The sequence below is a fragment of the Sebastes umbrosus genome, chromosome 12, assembly GCF_015220745.1.
Source record: "Sebastes umbrosus isolate fSebUmb1 chromosome 12, fSebUmb1.pri, whole genome shotgun sequence".
Classification (NCBI taxonomy): Eukaryota; Metazoa; Chordata; class Actinopteri; order Perciformes; family Sebastidae; genus Sebastes; species Sebastes umbrosus.
In genome coordinates this window covers 21,927,871-21,945,487 of record NC_051280.1, presented here as the reverse complement: position 1 = coordinate 21,945,487, position 17,617 = coordinate 21,927,871, and the positions used below count along the sequence as shown (strand labels likewise).

General features: G+C 41.6%; 1 protein-coding gene and 1 long non-coding RNA gene across 8 annotated transcripts; one reads left to right on the top strand and one right to left on the bottom strand.

Moving 5' to 3' along the window:
• Positions 1 to 39: 39 nt before the first annotated feature.
• Positions 40 to 12,975, bottom strand: LOC119498417 (neurabin-1-like). Of its 7 annotated transcripts, none has more exons than XM_037787300.1 (19): positions 11,877 to 11,895; positions 9,242 to 11,333; positions 8,512 to 8,644; positions 7,605 to 7,725; positions 7,407 to 7,511; positions 6,403 to 6,493; positions 6,160 to 6,303; positions 5,593 to 5,646; positions 4,964 to 5,064; positions 4,673 to 4,801; positions 4,469 to 4,565; positions 4,311 to 4,380; positions 3,944 to 4,080; positions 3,644 to 3,867; positions 3,378 to 3,440; positions 2,379 to 2,583; positions 2,097 to 2,195; positions 1,758 to 1,946; positions 40 to 696 (listed from the first exon to the last, which is right to left on the bottom strand). In XM_037787300.1, the coding sequence occupies exons 2-19, from the start codon at positions 11,036 to 11,038 to the stop codon at positions 451 to 453; spliced, it is 4,005 nt and encodes a 1,334-aa protein (XP_037643228.1). In that variant the 5' UTR covers positions 11,039 to 11,333; positions 11,877 to 11,895; the 3' UTR covers positions 40 to 450. The 7 variants fall into 7 exon arrangements, with proteins under 7 accessions (XP_037643228.1, XP_037643227.1, XP_037643225.1 ...); XM_037787299.1 differs by lacking the exon at positions 11,877 to 11,895 and adding an exon at positions 11,547 to 11,645; XM_037787297.1 differs by lacking the exon at positions 11,877 to 11,895 and adding an exon at positions 11,463 to 11,617.
• On the top strand, positions 11,992 to 15,022 carry LOC119498419. Its single transcript, XR_005209117.1, has 3 exons — positions 11,992 to 12,320; positions 12,855 to 12,955; positions 13,100 to 15,022. It is a non-coding gene; the product is annotated as an uncharacterized LOC119498419 (long non-coding RNA).
• Positions 15,023 to 17,617: the final 2,595 nt, after the last annotated feature.

The following is a 17,617-nucleotide window of genomic DNA, read 5'->3' as shown; positions in this document are numbered from 1 at the left end:
ATTATTCAAGGCCAAATGAATGAGTTTAAGGCGAAAGGAAGAGGTTTAAAGCGTTATTTATTAATACATAAAAAAAGCATTTACAGCAAATACCTGAGTGCTTAAATCAGCACATCGTTAAATATTAAAATCATTAGTATAATTTAAGGTTCATGATAAAAAACATCACTGTGAAACAGTTTGTCACACACTTTACAACTGACACGCAGATACATATTTGCTGTGAGTGTGAACTTTGGTGCTGGAGTCAAACCTCTGCTCTAAAAACCAACCAGTGTTCTGTATAAATGAGAGCTATTAAGATGTGAACAATAGAGAGGATGTGTGCAGGAGATCTAGCGGTTTCTATTGACTAAACAGAAATTGGTTCAAGTGTATTTTTGTGTGCGTCAGGCTGCAAACACGCCCTCATGCTGGTGGTGCATCTCCGACATCACCTCTCTCTCCCTTTTATAACAGCGACTCAGTTCGTACGGTTTTGCCACTGCGTCCGGCGTCTTTTACAGACTTCTCCTCCATCATCATCATCCTCGCTTTCTCTTTGTCTTCACCTGTCTTATCCAAATCTGTGTTCTTCTCCTTTTCCTCTTTCAGCCTCTTATCTCCTTTCCTCAGTTCTTTCTCCTCTCTTTTCTTGATCTCCTTCAGCTTCCTCTTGAGGGCGGACCGGTCGCTTTGACTGCACACCCCCAGAGCCTGACGACAGGGAGGAGAAAGACAAACAGGGCGTGTAAATGTTAACAGAAGATACTGTTCAGGTTAACAATGGCCCTCCAACAAAACCAGACTTCCTTATTACATTTCACTAGAATAATTATAGTCACAATTGGCAACAAAAGTGGCTTCAGCCCAATAAAGAGGACATAGGCAGTTTCACTAATGTGGTTATTACCAGTAGAGCCATGGCCTACTGTATTATACTAAATAATCACAAATGAAATAGTATCTCCATATAGTGCATGTCGACTGAGAAGTAACAATGTTTTAAAGTACCTTTTTTAATATCAGATTTTGCACATGTAAAAAACGGACAAACTTCCGCCTTTTGCATGCAAAAAGGAAGACAAAGTATGTTTGAAGTTATTGAAGAGCAATGACAAGCATATTTTTAAACTGTGAAATGTCCCGCTCAGTAAATATCTTTGTAACAATAATTTAAATAACCACTTTTAAAAGGAACATTATGTTTATTTAGGTTACATACTTTGTTAAAAAGGTCAGCCGATATATCCATATCAGCCTCTTAAATATTTGTACCTGCCTCAAAAATGCGTATTTACTTGTAGTTATTTCCCAACTTTATTTATTGAATTTAGCTGATAATAGATAACAAGTAGCATTCAGAGTTTCAATTCAGATTTTAAATAAATATGACAGATAAAAAAGCAACAAAAAAAAAAACCTACAATTAAATGGAATTTGGTCACCTATAAGAAATACAACGTGTAGTTACATGGCAATATTCAAATATGTATATACATGGCCTTGGAGTTTGTAAGTCTGGGATGGCAAGAAAAGTTAATTTATCAGCATATGTGGAAAAATTGTGTCTTCTTAAAACTGGCAGATGGAGTTGTTATTTGATATTAGCACTACTAAGTCTAGTAGCTATATTAGAAATAGTAAAATCAATATGAAAAACTGCTCTACCAAGTGACTTAAACAGCTAAATAGTTAACGAGGTTATACGTATTTCCGTGCCTACCACATTAGCTAAATCATTTGTTTCCCTCGTCATCATCATGTTAACCGCTCACCTTGAGTTTCTCACTGTCCATGTTGAGCAGCTGCTTCCCGTCCACACCTCTGGCCGCAAACTCCGACGCGTACTCGTCCATGTTCATGGTGATTAACCACAGACAGACCTGCTGGTTGTCCCACTCCAAGACGGGTCGACTTTGCCACTGGTTGTTGTTATTGCTGGGAACTGGGTCATCGTCCAACGTCTGGCGGGACAAAACACAGACAGAGTGAGGAGGAGCGAAGGAAGGAAATGAGAGGAGACTGTAATTAATGGTAAAAATGATTGGACAGTGAGTGCTCTGTGTGGAAAGAAGAAAAAGGAGAGAGAAGGGGGAAAAGAAGGACAGACTCACCTCGGTGGAGGAAAAGGTGAAAGCGTGAGAGTGTCCAGAGAGGGAGAGATCAGAGACATGACCCACCATGCTGGAGCAGCCCACTGGAGAGCCAATACTCTGCAACCAAGAGAAAACACCAAGGCTGCTTGTGTACTCTGCTTCACATCTCCTGCATGCTTGTTTATTTAAAAAAAATAAAGATTTCTGTCTGTGTGAGATATCGAGAGGCGTATTTAGATCAGAAAGTTCAGACAGAGGAGGAGGAGGGCATGCAGGGAAAGCCGTCCCGTCTTTTCTTACCTGGTCTCTTCTACCTGTGGTGGTCAGGTACGGTAAGCTGCTGCTGGACACCGACCGAAGTCTCTCCCTGCCTCTCTCAGCGTCCGCTTCTTTTTCTCTACCTCGCTCTCCAAACCAGGGGAAGGGCAAACAAGAGGGCATGGAGGTGATTGAACCCGACGGAGAAATTCCAGCGGGCTCGTCCACCAGGTCACCACACGACCCCCTGGTAGCAAACAATAGTTAATTAGATTATTAAATCAATTAAAACAGCGGTTCTCAACCATTTTCCTTAAGGGATCCCTGACTGAGCGACATTTTATATCTTATTCAATGCATAACAATAACAGTACAGAACAACTGAAACTGTTCAATTAACTCAAATAGTGAACGCAATAATATATATATTTTAAATTTGAGAAGTTCATACTTCATAGGCTTCTTTTTTTGTCAGTGTTTTATTCTCCCTGATGATTGGTCATTGTTCTATTAGCTGAAGGATGAGGCTGTTCAGTAGAGAGGGAAGGCTCTGTGAATATAAACTGTGTTCAGGTCTTCACTGTGCCCTTATCCTGTGAGATTTCTCTTTCTTCAATTTTATATCTTAATAATCCAAACTATAAAAACAATTTAATTTAGTTTTTTTTCACGGAAATAAATGAAATACTGAGATATAGTCCAACTGTATGTATTTTTTTAAGTTGTCTTTGCTGACCCCTAGTGGGGGTCGGGACCCCCAGGTTGGGAACCACTGAATTAAAATGTGACACATTTTAAGCACATTTCTGAAGCATCTAGCATAATAAGTTCTTCAGTGCCCGTTTCCATCAACTTCCTTTGTGCGAATGTATTCAAGAGGATGTGACAAGATTACATATCAATCAATTGTATTTCTTCATGTGTATTAAAAAAAAAAAAAAAAAGTCTAATGTATCTCCAGATGCAATTTTTTTCATTTTTCAAATATTTGCCATTTCCTCTCGTTAAAAATGTGCATTTTGTGTACATGGGATATCACACCTGTTGTTTATGGAGCTTTTGTGGCGTTTCTCACTTCTCCTTTTGAGAGACTTGCGAAGGCCACTGAAAAAGAAACATACTAGAGTTATTTAAAGCATCGGGAAAAAGTGTACCACCAGCTAAATGGCCAATCGGTGTCACTACTTGACCAGCCACTGTGGCTGAAAGGGAATCTATGAACTACTAAGGCTTTTAAACCAGGAAATATGAGACACATATATTATGATCTAAATCTAAGACAAAAGAAAGAGACAGAGACCCTGCACCTGAAGTCGGGAAATTTTCTTTTGGACTTCCTGGATGCGGAGGAGTTGCATGACGAGGGAGTGACGGTGTCGTTGATGTAGATGGGAGGGGTGAAGATGGAGCCGGGTTGAGGACTGAAGGCCGAGAACGACGAGGTGCTGGACAGGTCGCTTCTGCCGCTCCTTTGCATCGCAGTGGGAGCAGACAGTGATTGGCTCTCCTGCGCTTTCTGAACTTCTTCTAACTAAAAGCAACAGACAATGCGTTTGAGTTTTACAGTCAGAAACAGCACATTTAAATGTCAATCCGTCACATTTTACCTGTTTTCGAAAGCTCTCTCTGAGTTTGTCTCGAGAGGGCGGGTGGCGCTTGGACTTCTGGGCCAGCTGAGCTCTGGCTTTGTGAGCACTGGTGTCTAGAAGTCCTGTATCAGGAACTGGAATATGCCATTCTGGACCTGAGACACAAACACAATTCCTTTTGCTCGGTCAAAAAGCACGTTTTTATTCATTTTCTCACTTGAATTACATTGTTTAAAAAGACACAAAAAGCTTTGAATTCTGTCCGTCAAAACTTTAAATATGAACGATTTCGAACTTTTTAACTTGTCGGCAGCCACATAAAGTCAAAGAGACATAAAGCCACGTGAACAGTACTCTCTACAGTTACAGTAATTCAGCTGCTTACCTGTGACTGAAGACTCCACAGAGTGGTTCCTCCTTTCAGGTGTGGCCTCTTTTCCCTCTAGCTGTGCTACCTGTGATAAGCAGCGTGAAACAATGACTACAGAGAAATGGCAGACTCGGTAAAGTAAATCCATACAGGACTGAGAAGTCTCCTCTTACCTGGATTTGCAGTCTTTCAACTGTCTCTCTGTGCAGCTTATCTCTCTCCACCATTTCTCCTCTCAGCTCTGCTTCTCTGTTCTCACTCTCCTCCTCTCTGAAGAAAAATATTTGAAAAGCACAATTTCAAAAATACACTCCCAGTAATTTAGGAATATTATTCTACCTTGTTAGAGAAATTGATGGGATGGATTGGATAAATACCTGCTCTGGTATTCTCTGACCAGTCTCTTGGCCTTGCTGTATTTGATCTCCAAGCTCTCTGATTGGCTCTGGGCATCAGCCAGTCGCTGGCTCACAACCCTGCACAGTGTCTGGGCCTCCTGCCAATACCTGAGAGATAAGAGTGAAGGGGCTTTCTTACCCATCATTATCATCTTCATAATATTTCTTAATATGATTAGCCTTTTGCAGGCTTTAGGCTCCCACCCAGTCTTCAAGTTATCATGTATGGCAAAACACACTTCTAATGATATACGCTCTATAGCATCGTACTTCTCTAGTTTGTCAGCTTTCTCCTCCCCATCCTCCGCTCGTTGCTCCAGCTCAATCTTCTGGCTCTCCCAATCAGCCTGCTGCTCCTCCCATGCTTTTAACTTGGCAGACACACAGTAAAAGAATACATTATGTACGTTTTTTTATGAATGTCTGTGATAAATGTCATACGCACAAGGGGAAAGAAAGGGCTTCCAAAAAAAAAAAAAAAAAAAAAAAAAAAGCCCCTTTGTTGTTACGTCACACGTGCCAAAAACTATTCTTAGAGTTGGAGAAACTGTACACTTCTTGCTTCAAATGGTTTTGATACAACAATTGAAGTGCTCACTGATCCAAGTGTTGTAGAAGAAAGCCAGATTTTCTACTGAAAGGCTTTTTCGCCAACCCAATTATGTCACAGCGGTGATTACTTCAAGGCAAAAGCAGAAAAAGCAGAGGGCTGAGGCGGAGAAGTGTTGGAACGCAGCCCGTGTCCTAGTAACTCCACACCACGAGCCATCTCATACACAGTTAAATGGGTCAGACTGTTCCAAATGGGGATGCAAAGGTAGTGTATTGAAATGAGTACAGTTATTGGTTTCTGTGTGTGTGAGAGAGAGAGAGATCTCAATCTCAGCAGAGTGACCTACCTTTTCTCTAGCATGGTGAAGTTGGGCTACTTTGCCTCGTAGTTTGGACTGAAGCTAGAAAGACAGAGAGGGTTAGATTACAATTTATATGAGAGGAGATACACTTTTACACACCTCTTACTGTCAGTATTTGTGTTTTGAGGGATTTTTTCTGATGCAACATCCTGTTTAAATTTAGTGCTGACCTGATATCTAACAGTAGGTTCTGTGCATACACCTTGTTTATGGCTGTTAATAGGGCTGCAACTAACCATTATTTTCATTGTCATTTATTTTAGTTGTTTGGGCTATAAAATGTCAGAAAATGGTGAAAATGTTCCCAAAGCCCAAGATGACATCCTCCAATGTCTTTTTGTTTCATCCATATCTCCAATATATTCAATTTACTGTCATTGAGGAGTAAAGAAACCAGAAAATATATATATATTTTTTTTTAATTACTTAAACAGATTAATTGATCATCAAAATAGTTGTCGATTAATTTAATAGTTGACAACTAATCAATTAATTGTATAATCGTTGCAGCTCTAGAAGTTAATCAATGAATTCATGTTGGATGTAAAGTACCTGCTGGTATTTGAGGCAGAGCTGGTAGTTGTCCAGGCCGGAAAGAACAGACAAGTCCTCCTCTTCCTCTTCATCTTCCTCCTCTTCCAATGACTTCTCTGACATGCTGCCATCATTATCCTCATCCCCGCTTGCTCTTCCACTCTTCATATAAAAACACACACACACACACACACACAACAATCAAGCCACATAGAATTGTTAACACGATCGAAACACCACTCTCCTTTTAGTAAAACACACCTTTGCGGATGTTTTATCCATCTCCAGGCTTTCGTTGATCAGCCGTGCTACTTCGCTCTCTACGCCCTCCTTCTCTCGGCCGATCAAAAACCTGCAGCCGAAACAGAGGAATCAGTCACAGCTGTGAGCAATCAGCCCGTCCAGGTGAAGCACAGGTGTTGCTAATCACATTAACGATGGCCCAGTGTGAAAGCGTGCACAACACCAGGACCCTGAAACTGAAGCATCTAAATGGAATTCAGCCATCATGAATGTTATAATGTATACCTGTGCTTTTCCTACTGTGACATGACAACATGTCTTCTGTGAGAAAAAAAAAAGGCCTATTGTGTTGTTATTTCAAGCATAAACTGTTTTTAATACTATCTCAATGTTGGTGTGTTTACAGGCACTCTGATATCCAACATTTTTGATGAAAATCATCCCATTCATAAGTTTAAAACCCATTTCATAGGATCTAGGGAAAAGCTCATGTGGACGTCTCAAAGAGGAAATGTTAATGTGGTCATTTCTGGCATTGAAAGCTCCGGATCGGCTCTCTCCGGTGTTTGAAGTGTCCTTGAAAGTGCCACTAATGGAGAGTTTTTCGTTAGTATCTGACAGGCCGCCAGACAATCTGAACACTGTGATGTGCTTTGGAAAATGGTTGGCAGTAATGTCAAGTATATATCAAGTGTAGTTGATAGGCTAAAACATCCTAGATGGTGTTTTTAAAAAAGGACTGGTGTGGTCCTTTAAAAAACATCTAGAGGGGGAGAAAATTATATTTATCTTGCTACCACTGTTTCATCTTTAAATAACTCAAATTATGTAACAAACACTTAGAAGTCTGACTCCACATCACTGATCAGATGGACAGTTTTTAAACTCACAAATAAAATATCAAAAATGCACTGTAATACCTGGCCTCCAAATCACTTAATGGGAACAACATCACGCTCCTCCACTCTCCCACAGTAGCAGCAATGTAAACGAGGAAGCGGGGGAAGATGCTGATTACTTACTTGACAAGGCCTGACGTATTCTTGAGGACTGTGGCTGCAAACAGCTGGGAGACTCCAACCAAACTCACCCCGTCCACATCCACTATCTGGTCATTCACCTTGATCCTAACACACATACACACACGCACAATAGAAAATCTCCTGTTATTAGAGCCACACTCACTCCCCAGCAAACAAGAGACTGATGTTGAGATGTACCTTCCATCCTTCTGTGTTGCTCCTCCTTCAGTGACCGTCTTGACGAAGATTCCCAGTTTTTCCAGTCCCTGGTCGGCTCCTACACCCATTCCTATTATACTGATGCCCAGACCCTCGTCTCCTAGAAGAAAAACATTTTATGAATTTACCGTTTACTTTATTGATCCCCGGGAGAAAATTGGGAAGTTACGGTTGCTTTTATATAAACGCATAAAGAAACATAAGAAAAATAGAAATAAAGGAGTATGTAACAAATAAATTATGTACACGATGCAACAATATATGTAGGGAAATATAAATAATAAAATAAGAATAATAAATATGTACAATTATGTGCATCAAACACATACAATTTATAACCACAGTGTAAATAAGTAAATCAAAAAAATGCTGAGAAGTGAGCTCTATTGAGTGTCTTAAATATAAATGCAAGGATAGGACAGTATAAATAAGAATATTTCTTGAAATGTACAGTATTAATTCAGTCTTAATTATAGAGTATTGCACAATTGAATTATTGTACAGTATTGCACGTAAGAATAATAAGGAATCGTGGGGTAGTAGCTGCTCACAGGAATAAAATAAGTCCATAAAAGCACCTGTCAGAAGAAACTTGGTACTTTAAATAAGAGTGGATGGTGAGTATATTGGGATAAGTCTGTTTTTTTAACCCATTATATGTCAACCTCATACTTTTTTTAAACACACAGTCCCACTGAATAGTTCAACTAAACCAATAGATTTCTTGTTCATAAAAGCTCTCTCAGAACTATGCCACTAGATACGACCAGTTACATGATTTATTGTCTTTCTGGATCCTGATGTGGACTTGCAACACATACTCTATGGACACCAAAAAAAGACATAAAATAAAGGAAGACAGACGTGAGAAAGAGCAGCTACGCACCCTTCTCTATGTCCACTGGAATGACATCCATCCTGTCCACTCTCTTCTCCAGTTCGAACTCAGCCGAGGCGGACACCGGGTCGATGTCCTCGTTGCGTCTGTCGTACTCTGCATTAGAATAAGTGCTGAACACCTGAAAGAAAGACAGCATTCACTATATGGCTTAAGTCACTGCGACGGCCTCGGCTTATGTTGACACCGATGATGTCAAATTTAGGCCTACTGAAGATACTGTGTTATGCACTGATAGCTTGTGCATTCTGTTAAGTGAACGAGGAAGTGCAGAGACTTCAGCAAACTGTACAAGCATAATTATAGGATTGCAAAAAAATCCCAATGTACACACACAACTTCCAGGTTACTGATACTACGCTGACCGCTACTACAATAGTGTGTGATTTGCTGAGCCAGATTAATGCCAAACACACCCACAGGAATGTTTTCTGTGCCTTTATATCGAGGCGACTCTGAGCCGAGTGCTGACAGAACGAAGCATGTGGGATCTTGCCTTTCCTCCTCCTCTAAATGGATTAGAAACATGGCTTTGGGCTAACACTTCTCTTATATGGATTCAAACACCAGCTGGAACTGACAAGTCACACAAATCTACTATAAAGAGCTTCCGTGAAAAAGCATGAATGCAGAGACGAGTGACTCTGCAGCTGTCAATTAAGTGAATAATGAATGCAGAAAGCTGTGTTATTTTTTTGTTAAAATGGTTCCACCTTACCTTGATAGGTGCTGAGGTGAACCTGACCTTTCTCTTTGCACATTCTGCTGCATCCTCCTCCTCGTCTTCCTCCTCCTTCTCCTCCTGATCATCTTCCAGTTCAGGCACACCAGGAATTTCCTCAAATTGCGATAAAAGTCCACGTCTCGTCTGCTCTGGATGAGTGTGCTCATACACAAAAGCCTCGTTCTCAATCCCACAGATAACTACTGATCCTGTCTGGTCCTCTTTGCCGCCGCCTCGTCCTCCTATATCATCTTTCCCATCACTGCGCTCCTCACGCTTGACCTCCTCTTGCAGCTCAGATGTTGAACCATCTTCTTTCTCTTGACTTTGTTTACATTCTTCTCCACCTTTCCTCTTTCCCGCACTGTACGTCTCAACTTCCTTGTCATTGTCCTCCTCTTGCATCATGCCTCTCTCTGTCCTTCCAGCACTTTCTTCCACTCCTGCAACAGTCCTTTTCTCCCCGTTGTCCCTCTTTTCTTTTGACTTCTCAGCCCGTGCAATGTTCTGCCCCTCCCTTTCACCCTCCCATTCTTCATTCACTTGCCGATACTTGTCCCTACCACCTTCCCCGTCGTCCTTGGTCTCTCTTTTAAACGACATGCTTGCTGATATCTCCTTCTGGTGTTCTTCTTCCACTCTGTTTTCCAGCGTATAAGGTCCCGGTGTCTCCATGCTGGGCTCTTCAAAAACATCGTCCACCAGCTCCTGCACACTATATCCTGACACTTTGTTCATGTACTTTTCCCCCTCATCTTTGAGCCACTTTTTGTCCTCTTTCTGCACCTTTTCTTCCTCATTCTCATCACTTTCTGATGACCCGTTCTTTAAGTCGACTAGTTCTGCCCTCACTGGCTCCTCAGGGGTCAAGTAGAGGTCAAGAGTTGCTGTCCTGTCTTCCTCTGTTTGCAATCCTGTGGTTTGACCGCGTTTGTCGAGATAGGAGGATGATTCACTAGCGCCATCCGACACAGGAGATTTAGGGTGCTGTGTCAGCGAGGCCTGTGCAGGAGGCTTTGGCGAGGGAATATTTATGACGGGTAGGTTTATGGATTTGTCTTTATCAACGCTATCCTCTGTGTGAGCCCTTTTCCCACTCTCGTCTTCCTCTTTTTCTACCTGGCCTCCTCCTATCCCCTCTTCCCCTTCCCCTTCTTCTTCTTCTTTCCCATCCGCCACCCCTTTGCTTCCCCATCCTCTCGAAACCTGCCCTCCAACCTCCATCACCTTGGTCTCAAACAACTGCCGGGTTACAGAGAACTTCTGAGCCAGAGCAGCTCTGTCGATATCCACTATCTCCTCCGATCTGCATGATCTATCTTGCAGAGAAGATTCTGCAGTCGAAATGCTGGCCGCAGCGCTCAGAACAGACGAGGCACTCAGGACTGAACGTCTGGATGCAGGGAAAGGTGAAGTTTGGAGCTGTAGGGTGGGGTTATGGGGAGCAAGGAGGGGTGTGGAGCCAGAACTCTGCACTGGAGCGCCATCTTGTTTCAGCTGCTGGTTGTCCATTTGCAGGAAGATGTTGTCTCTAATCTTGGTCCCCCTGCTGCTGAGGACTCTCCCTCTGCTGCCTGTGCTGGCACTGGTGCTGGTGGTGGTTTTGGACATTATGGGATCTGACAGGCTGGATGGCAGCCTGGTTGGGTGCATGGCAGAGTGCGGAGCAGCTTTGGTCCCTGGTTGTAGATTGGAAGCAGAGTCAAATGAGCATTTGATGGCGTGGAAGTCAGACTTGTAGGTTATCCTGTGAGGGGAGGCGCTTCGGCCTTTGCTGTCCGTCCGCATCATCTGGGAATGGAGGGTTCTCTGAAGTGAGAATACAACTTGTGGAGGAGCTTTTCACAGCGAATGAAATGCACCTGGGGAAGTGTTGAGCAGGCAGATAATGTTTGAGGATCTGCTGGTACAGTGGAATGGTAGCAGTAAGGCAAGAAATGTGCTGGATAATGGAGCTTTATGCTGCTTTAAGAGGTTATACTGCATTTGTTTGATGACAGCAGGTGACAAAGGGCAGGCTCTTAGTCTGGAAACGTCATTGTCATCAGGTAGTCTTTAGATTGATCACCACAGCAAGAGTCTCCTCCTGGAAGGAAGAGTGGTTTGAGGAAAGGTAAAGTACAACACATTTCTTAAGAGGTGAACTGGCACAACAGCAAATTACCTGAGACAAACAATCAATGCTAGAATTAAAATATTCATGCTCAGTACTCACTGCAAAATTTGAAGATTGTAAACACCGTCAAAAAACACAAAACATAGACATAAGGAGTTGTTTGGCACACAGCTATCTACTTACAATTAACCTGTCTGGACTTTGGACCAGCAATAAAGTCCTGTGCACAACCGCTGCGTTCACGTGCAGTCGGAAAATTAACTACTACAGTAAGTTACACAGGCACGTGGTATATATATATCAGGGAAAAAATAATAATAACAGTCACTGTGAGTTAACCTCTTTTTGCTCTTAATTTCTAAGCATTTATTTTTTTTATGCGTCATAAATAAAGAACAAAGGCTTGGATTTGTACGTTTCAATGTGATGGCTGGTGTGCCTTCTCTTTAAACTGCTAATACAGGCACTACTACAGTACACTATGAAATAAAATAAAATGTTTTGTGCCATTACCGTTGATGCTGCTCCTGCTGCTTTAACTTTGAATACACACGAAAATGCGTTCATGGTAAATAATAGGACCTGGGTTTTTACGACAGCACTTGAAAGCAGCAAAATCTCACCAACCTGGCTGGAATGTGCGCGCGCAGTTTAAAGGTCGTGACAGCCGTTGGTCCTCTCTGAGTCAACTACCAACCGCCAACTAACTAACCGCCAACTAACCGCCAATTAGCCGTTAGGCAACAACGTTTTTGCAAAGCATTCTCTTACACACTATTCTCGACAGCTTCGTCTTACCGTAGAAGTGTGTTTTGTTAGCTGTCAGCCCGGTTCTGACGGCTCTCCCTCGCTGTGATAAATACAGACAGATGGCGACTCATGTCTCTAAATACTGTAAATGGATTATCCTCCCGGTAATCCTGTGTAAACTACTCCAGTAACTGCGAAACACTGACGGTGAGCGGAGGCACCAGCACTGGGACAAGTTAGCCTACATTAGCCTGTCGTTTAGTTCACCTACTACACTACACAGCAGAAAGACTTAACCTTTCAGTAACAGCTAACTTAAACCTGGTCAAATATTGTTATTGTGTTAAATGAGTAGTAAGTGTGAAGGCTAATATAATGTCATACCTTCTATCATAACAACTACTGCTTTTATTGACATTGTTTATACTGTGTCTCTCCATAATAGCCAGTAATTTACATGTTGGCATAGCAACACTGCACATATAATCTACTGTCTTTGTATCAAACATGCAAGGTGCTGCTACATGCACTTATATATCATCTACATGCATTTATATATCATCTACATGTACACATATAATCTACTGTCTTTGTATCAAACATGCAGGTTGCTGCTACATGCATTTATATACAATCTACATGTACACATATAATCTACTGTACACATATAATCTACTGTATTTAACACTAGTATCATGAGAGGTTGCTGCTAACATGCACTTACCTTTACCTGTCTTTCAGCATCACTGCCAGCGTTGCCATCTGCTGTGAAAAAACGATATCACCCAGACAGAGGTGCTGCTGGGCTGCTGGCTGAATATTCACCTGTGTGCATGATGCAGGTTAGTGCAGTCAGAGGAGCCAGATCTCACACTATCTACCTGTGTGAGGCAAAAAAAGAGAGCAGTGATGCAGCACCTGCTGATGCATGTGTGTGTGTGTGTCTACCTACCTGTGTGTGTGTGTGTGTGTGTGTGTAATGCCAGTGTGGGTGAGTCGGTGCAGTACCTATGTCTGTCTGTCTGTCTGTCTGTCTGTCTGTGAAGCTGGCTTGTGTAGCAGATGGACTGGACTGGACTCCTCGGCTGGACTGGACTGAGCCGTGCAGAGCCGAAAAAGAATGGTTCTGCTCGGTGTGACCTGGATCTGACTGGAGACCCATCGTCCCAGGTGGCACTGGGACCTAGTTGATATAAATACTGTCCAATCACAAAAGCCTTCTTCTGAATGAGGCTAACCAAAGGAGGGGAGGGGAAGGAGGAAAAGTGAATTGAGTGAAGTGATGTCAGGGTGGGTGGCGAAGTAAATTTAGAGAGTTAAAAGGCTGCAAGAAAGAAAGTGAGTGAAAACAGGAGTAGATGGAGACAAAGACTGGAGGCAGAAATTTAACCTGGATTGGTTGGAGCGGTGGAAATGTGAAAGGGTGGCAATCATATGAATTGAGTGGTGCAAATTGAGAGAGGAGTAAATTACAGGTATGATAGCTGCTGGGGAATAATAGAAAACCCCCCTCTATTTAACTCGGCAGTGGTATTTATTATTAATGGCGGGTAAGATGACAAATACAGAGATCTGTGTGTGCTGACATAATCCTCAACTCCCATTTCTCTCACCAGCAGCAGCAGGTCACCTTGACTTCTAAACAAGTTTTTGTCATCCCCTCCTCGAGCTCATATAAGAGTTTCGTTTTGAAAATTGGGTATGATGACAGTCGCATGACAACACTGCCATTCTGTTTGTGGAGAGGCATAGTCATAGTCTTGAGCTGGATGATGATGATTAAGCAGGCGACACCGGGATGGTAGGGGTGCGTGCAGTAATGAACCTCCTTTCACCTTTTGCTAAGCCACACCATTTAATGACTGCAAATCAAAACAAATCAGACTAAGCGGCTTCTACACTAAGCTAGAAGACATGTCACACTCGGTACAGGTCACAATTCTGTCATTTAAAGGGACCCCTTGTAAAATGTTTGTTTCCTATTTATGTTTAAAAAACCAAAACATAATAATGTGATATTTTTTAAACTCTCAAACGTTAATATCTGTATCAATAATCCAGCATCTGCGTAGTACTAACTGTAACTTTCAATCCTGCTTTAATGGACTGCTACTACATTAACACTGTTAATTTACAAATTACTGGAAAGGACAGATGCTTTGTTTAGACTGAGATACTGTCTGACAGCTGATGGTATTAGCTGTGTGTGTGTGTCATGTAGGCTGCATTTGGCAGTCATGCCCCATATGGTTATCTGTTCAGTCAACCATTATTTAGAGTTTCCCAGCTTCACAAGGGAATTGCAATTCTCTGAACATTTAAATGCAGACACACACTCGACCCATGGCCGGGATGAACACACAAGTCAGCAGTTTTAATGAGCAAAGCATAATGTAGCAGCTCCGCATCTCTGCACAGTTAGTTTATACACGGCGCTGTGATTCAGTCTGGTGTGTCCCCTTAAACGGCACTTTTTATAGCTCGAGTGTTGGTGCATCTATGAACCCATTAACAATGATACTGCCACTTTGTGTCTGGATGTGTGTACTGCACATATATTATTTTAACAGCATCAGTAATAATGATGCAAAGATGAATGTGTAGAGCTCTGCACTAACACTGACAGAGTTATGGATTAAATTCTCACCAGTCAAACACGATAAAAGCTGATCTTCATCATACTGTGATGTGCTTTGGAAAGAAGATTCTGCATTGATATTTTTGTCCTGCAGAATCCTCAGATGTACATACAGTTTTTTTTGTATTTAGTTCAGGAGACAACAGCTGTTGTAGAAAATATGTTGTGAATTTGGAACCAAGTCAAACTCTTAACGGATGAAATTTAAATGGACGGATGGATATATTCTGCAAGACACATTCTGAATACCAATAGATGAGACTTAAATTATGCTCTTTTTCATTATCTTAAAAAAGTTTATACTTTTGTACTATGTACTTTATTCTCCAATGTACAAAATCATTGAATCATACAATATCAATGAATAAGTCAAAGAACATGCCATAATCATCATATGTAAATCTAAATAAAATAAATAAATAAAATAATGAAAAAATAACTTATTTATTTCCACTCTATTATTCTTCTTATTATGTCTGTTTGGCTGTTTCTGCTTGCTTTTATTTTATTTGAATTTTTATTGTTTGTTCTTTTTCATTCTATAGTAATTTAGCCTTCTTTTCTCCAAATTTTTCACGTAGCACTTCTTAAAAATAGAACAATACCAATTCTGAGACAGCTGGCGCTGACACACACACACACACACGCACACTTCATTTTAACAATATGGTAGGAACTTGCTCAATCACCCTCCAGGTCTACAGTCATGTGTGCTGAAGTGCCATCCAAACAGATGCAGTGAGGCAAGCGTAAGCATACACACACACACACACACAACAGAGGCAACAAGTGCACATATTCACACATTATAATTCACCTGATGCAGTACAACTAATGGCTTTAAGGATGTCAGCATGCAGGATGAGGGGAGAAAAAGAGGTTGGAGATGCAACAGTAATTTGCAGTAATCTTTCTCTTTCCACTTCTGTTCTCCCTCCTCTCTCTGTTACCCTCTCCCTATTTTCACATGGATTATACATGGGACATGAGTTATGGTTTTAGGAAGTGCGGGATGCTCATAACCTTCCTGCTCCTCCTCATCCACCCTCTCTCTCTCACACTCTCACTCCCTACCTCCCTTTGCTGCGGTGGCTGAGATCATCCTGGTGACGAGCTGAATCTCTGGTGTCGCCGCCTCTCTCTCATCACTTGGGTTGAAACAAAACAAGTGAAACTAATTCTGCTTTGTTACTCTTCATACACCATTTCACATGATGCATCCTTCAAGGTCACAGCGGTTGCATCTTGCATTGATCTTTATTTAGGCACATAAACTCTTCTGTATACAGAAATAATGTTTGTATACATCTTATTTATGCTTGCTGTCTTATATGGACGACTTGATACTGACAATGCTCTGATTTCTCCTAACAATATATTGGTATTACATCCTGTTATCATTATAGTTTGGTCAAGAATATGAAAAAAAATATTGTCTGGGTCATGTATCAGTATATGTATATAATAGGACACCAAATATCTTGAATTTTGATAATGCCCTTTTCTTATTCCCTGTCCTGTTGGACATCATATCCACATTAATCATGATCATATGGGTTTAAATCTTCATAGTCAAGATAGTGCAACCGCTCTGCCACTTCTTCTGTCAGTTTTTGGTAGATCACTTTGCTACTTCCTGACCCACTTCTCCCTTATTTGCATAAAGTTCAAAATGTCTATATTTATACCCCTCCCTTTTCCTCACGTTGCATCCCAATTTCATGCTGCTTGGTATCCAACAATGGCTTGGAAGGTGACTCACATCCCATTGAAATTGAATAGGAACGGAGATTTCCTTGCGCTGCATACACTGGCTGGGTGTTTACTGCAGGGGGCAGAAGCGATACCCAGCTTTCACTGCTCTGATTTTTTTTTTTGCCAAGTTTTGCAACTTAGTTGAACTTTGACCCTAAGTACCACAGCATTTTCAAGAATCCCCAGAGTTGTGTAAGGCTGGGTTCAGACTACACAATATCAGGCCGATTACAGCCCGACCTGGCAGACATAGGGTGTCGGATCGGATCGGGAACGACAGAGGGAGTTGGGTTCGACAATCGATAATTTTATCCCGTGTAATGTTTCATAGTGGACGACGCCACATCTGGGACGCCTCACAATGTCCGAAAGAGAGACTAGCATGTTTAGCATGAGACTAGAATGTTTTTTGCACTTCACGACTTGTTCCCACACGTCCGTTGACAAGTAGGCGCACAGAGCACTCTTCCACGTACAACTGTAAACGTGGCAAAGCAAAAGAGGAATGATGTTGTTGGTGCTGCTAGGTGGAACTGTGAAACAGGAAAGGTCATTTTTTTCTTTCTTTTTTTTAAGGCTTTTCTGAACACAAGACAGCCAGCATCGATCACCATTGTTTCTTTACATTCTTGTTCCTAGCACCTGCTCTCTGATGACGTCACGAACACGGCAAGCTTGGGGACCAACGTGTAGTCTGTCATATCTCTCGGCCAAGTCAAGGCAAGAATTTATGACTTTGTAATAGCCTAATCTGACACTAGGGCTGCACAATTAATTGAATATTAATCGCGATCACTATTTGCGATTTGGCTTCCTACAATTAATTGCACATGATCGCCCGTGATATTGATGTTTAAAATGCGCGTTCTGCTCAGGGAAAACTGCTGCATATCAAATCCAACACTTCCTAAACTAACAGCTAGCCACCAGCCGGTGATCGAGATGTTTTGGCTTCACTTTTGGGTATAGCTATTATCTATACAACCAATGTGTTTATGATTAAATTGAGAGTATAAAATTGTTTACCTAGCTCTTAATGTTGCTAATTTTGCTCTCAAAGTGGACCAGATTGAAGCATTTAAATTGTAGCTAACAAAATTGTAGCGTGAAT

Excerpts from the sequence above, each read along its gene's own strand:
- LOC119498417 (XM_037787298.1), bottom strand. The coding sequence starts at position 11,038 with ATGATGCGGACGGACAGCAAAGGCCGAAGCGCCTCCCCTCACAGGATA. Across the intron at positions 6,304-6,402 it reads TGGATAAAACATCCGCAAAG|AGTGGAAGAGCAAGCGGGGA; the intron begins GTGTGTTTTACT and ends TTTTATATGAAG. Across the intron at positions 4,081-4,310 it reads TGTGGAGTCTTCAGTCACAG|GTCCAGAATGGCATATTCCA; the intron begins GTAAGCAGCTGA and ends TTTGTGTCTCAG.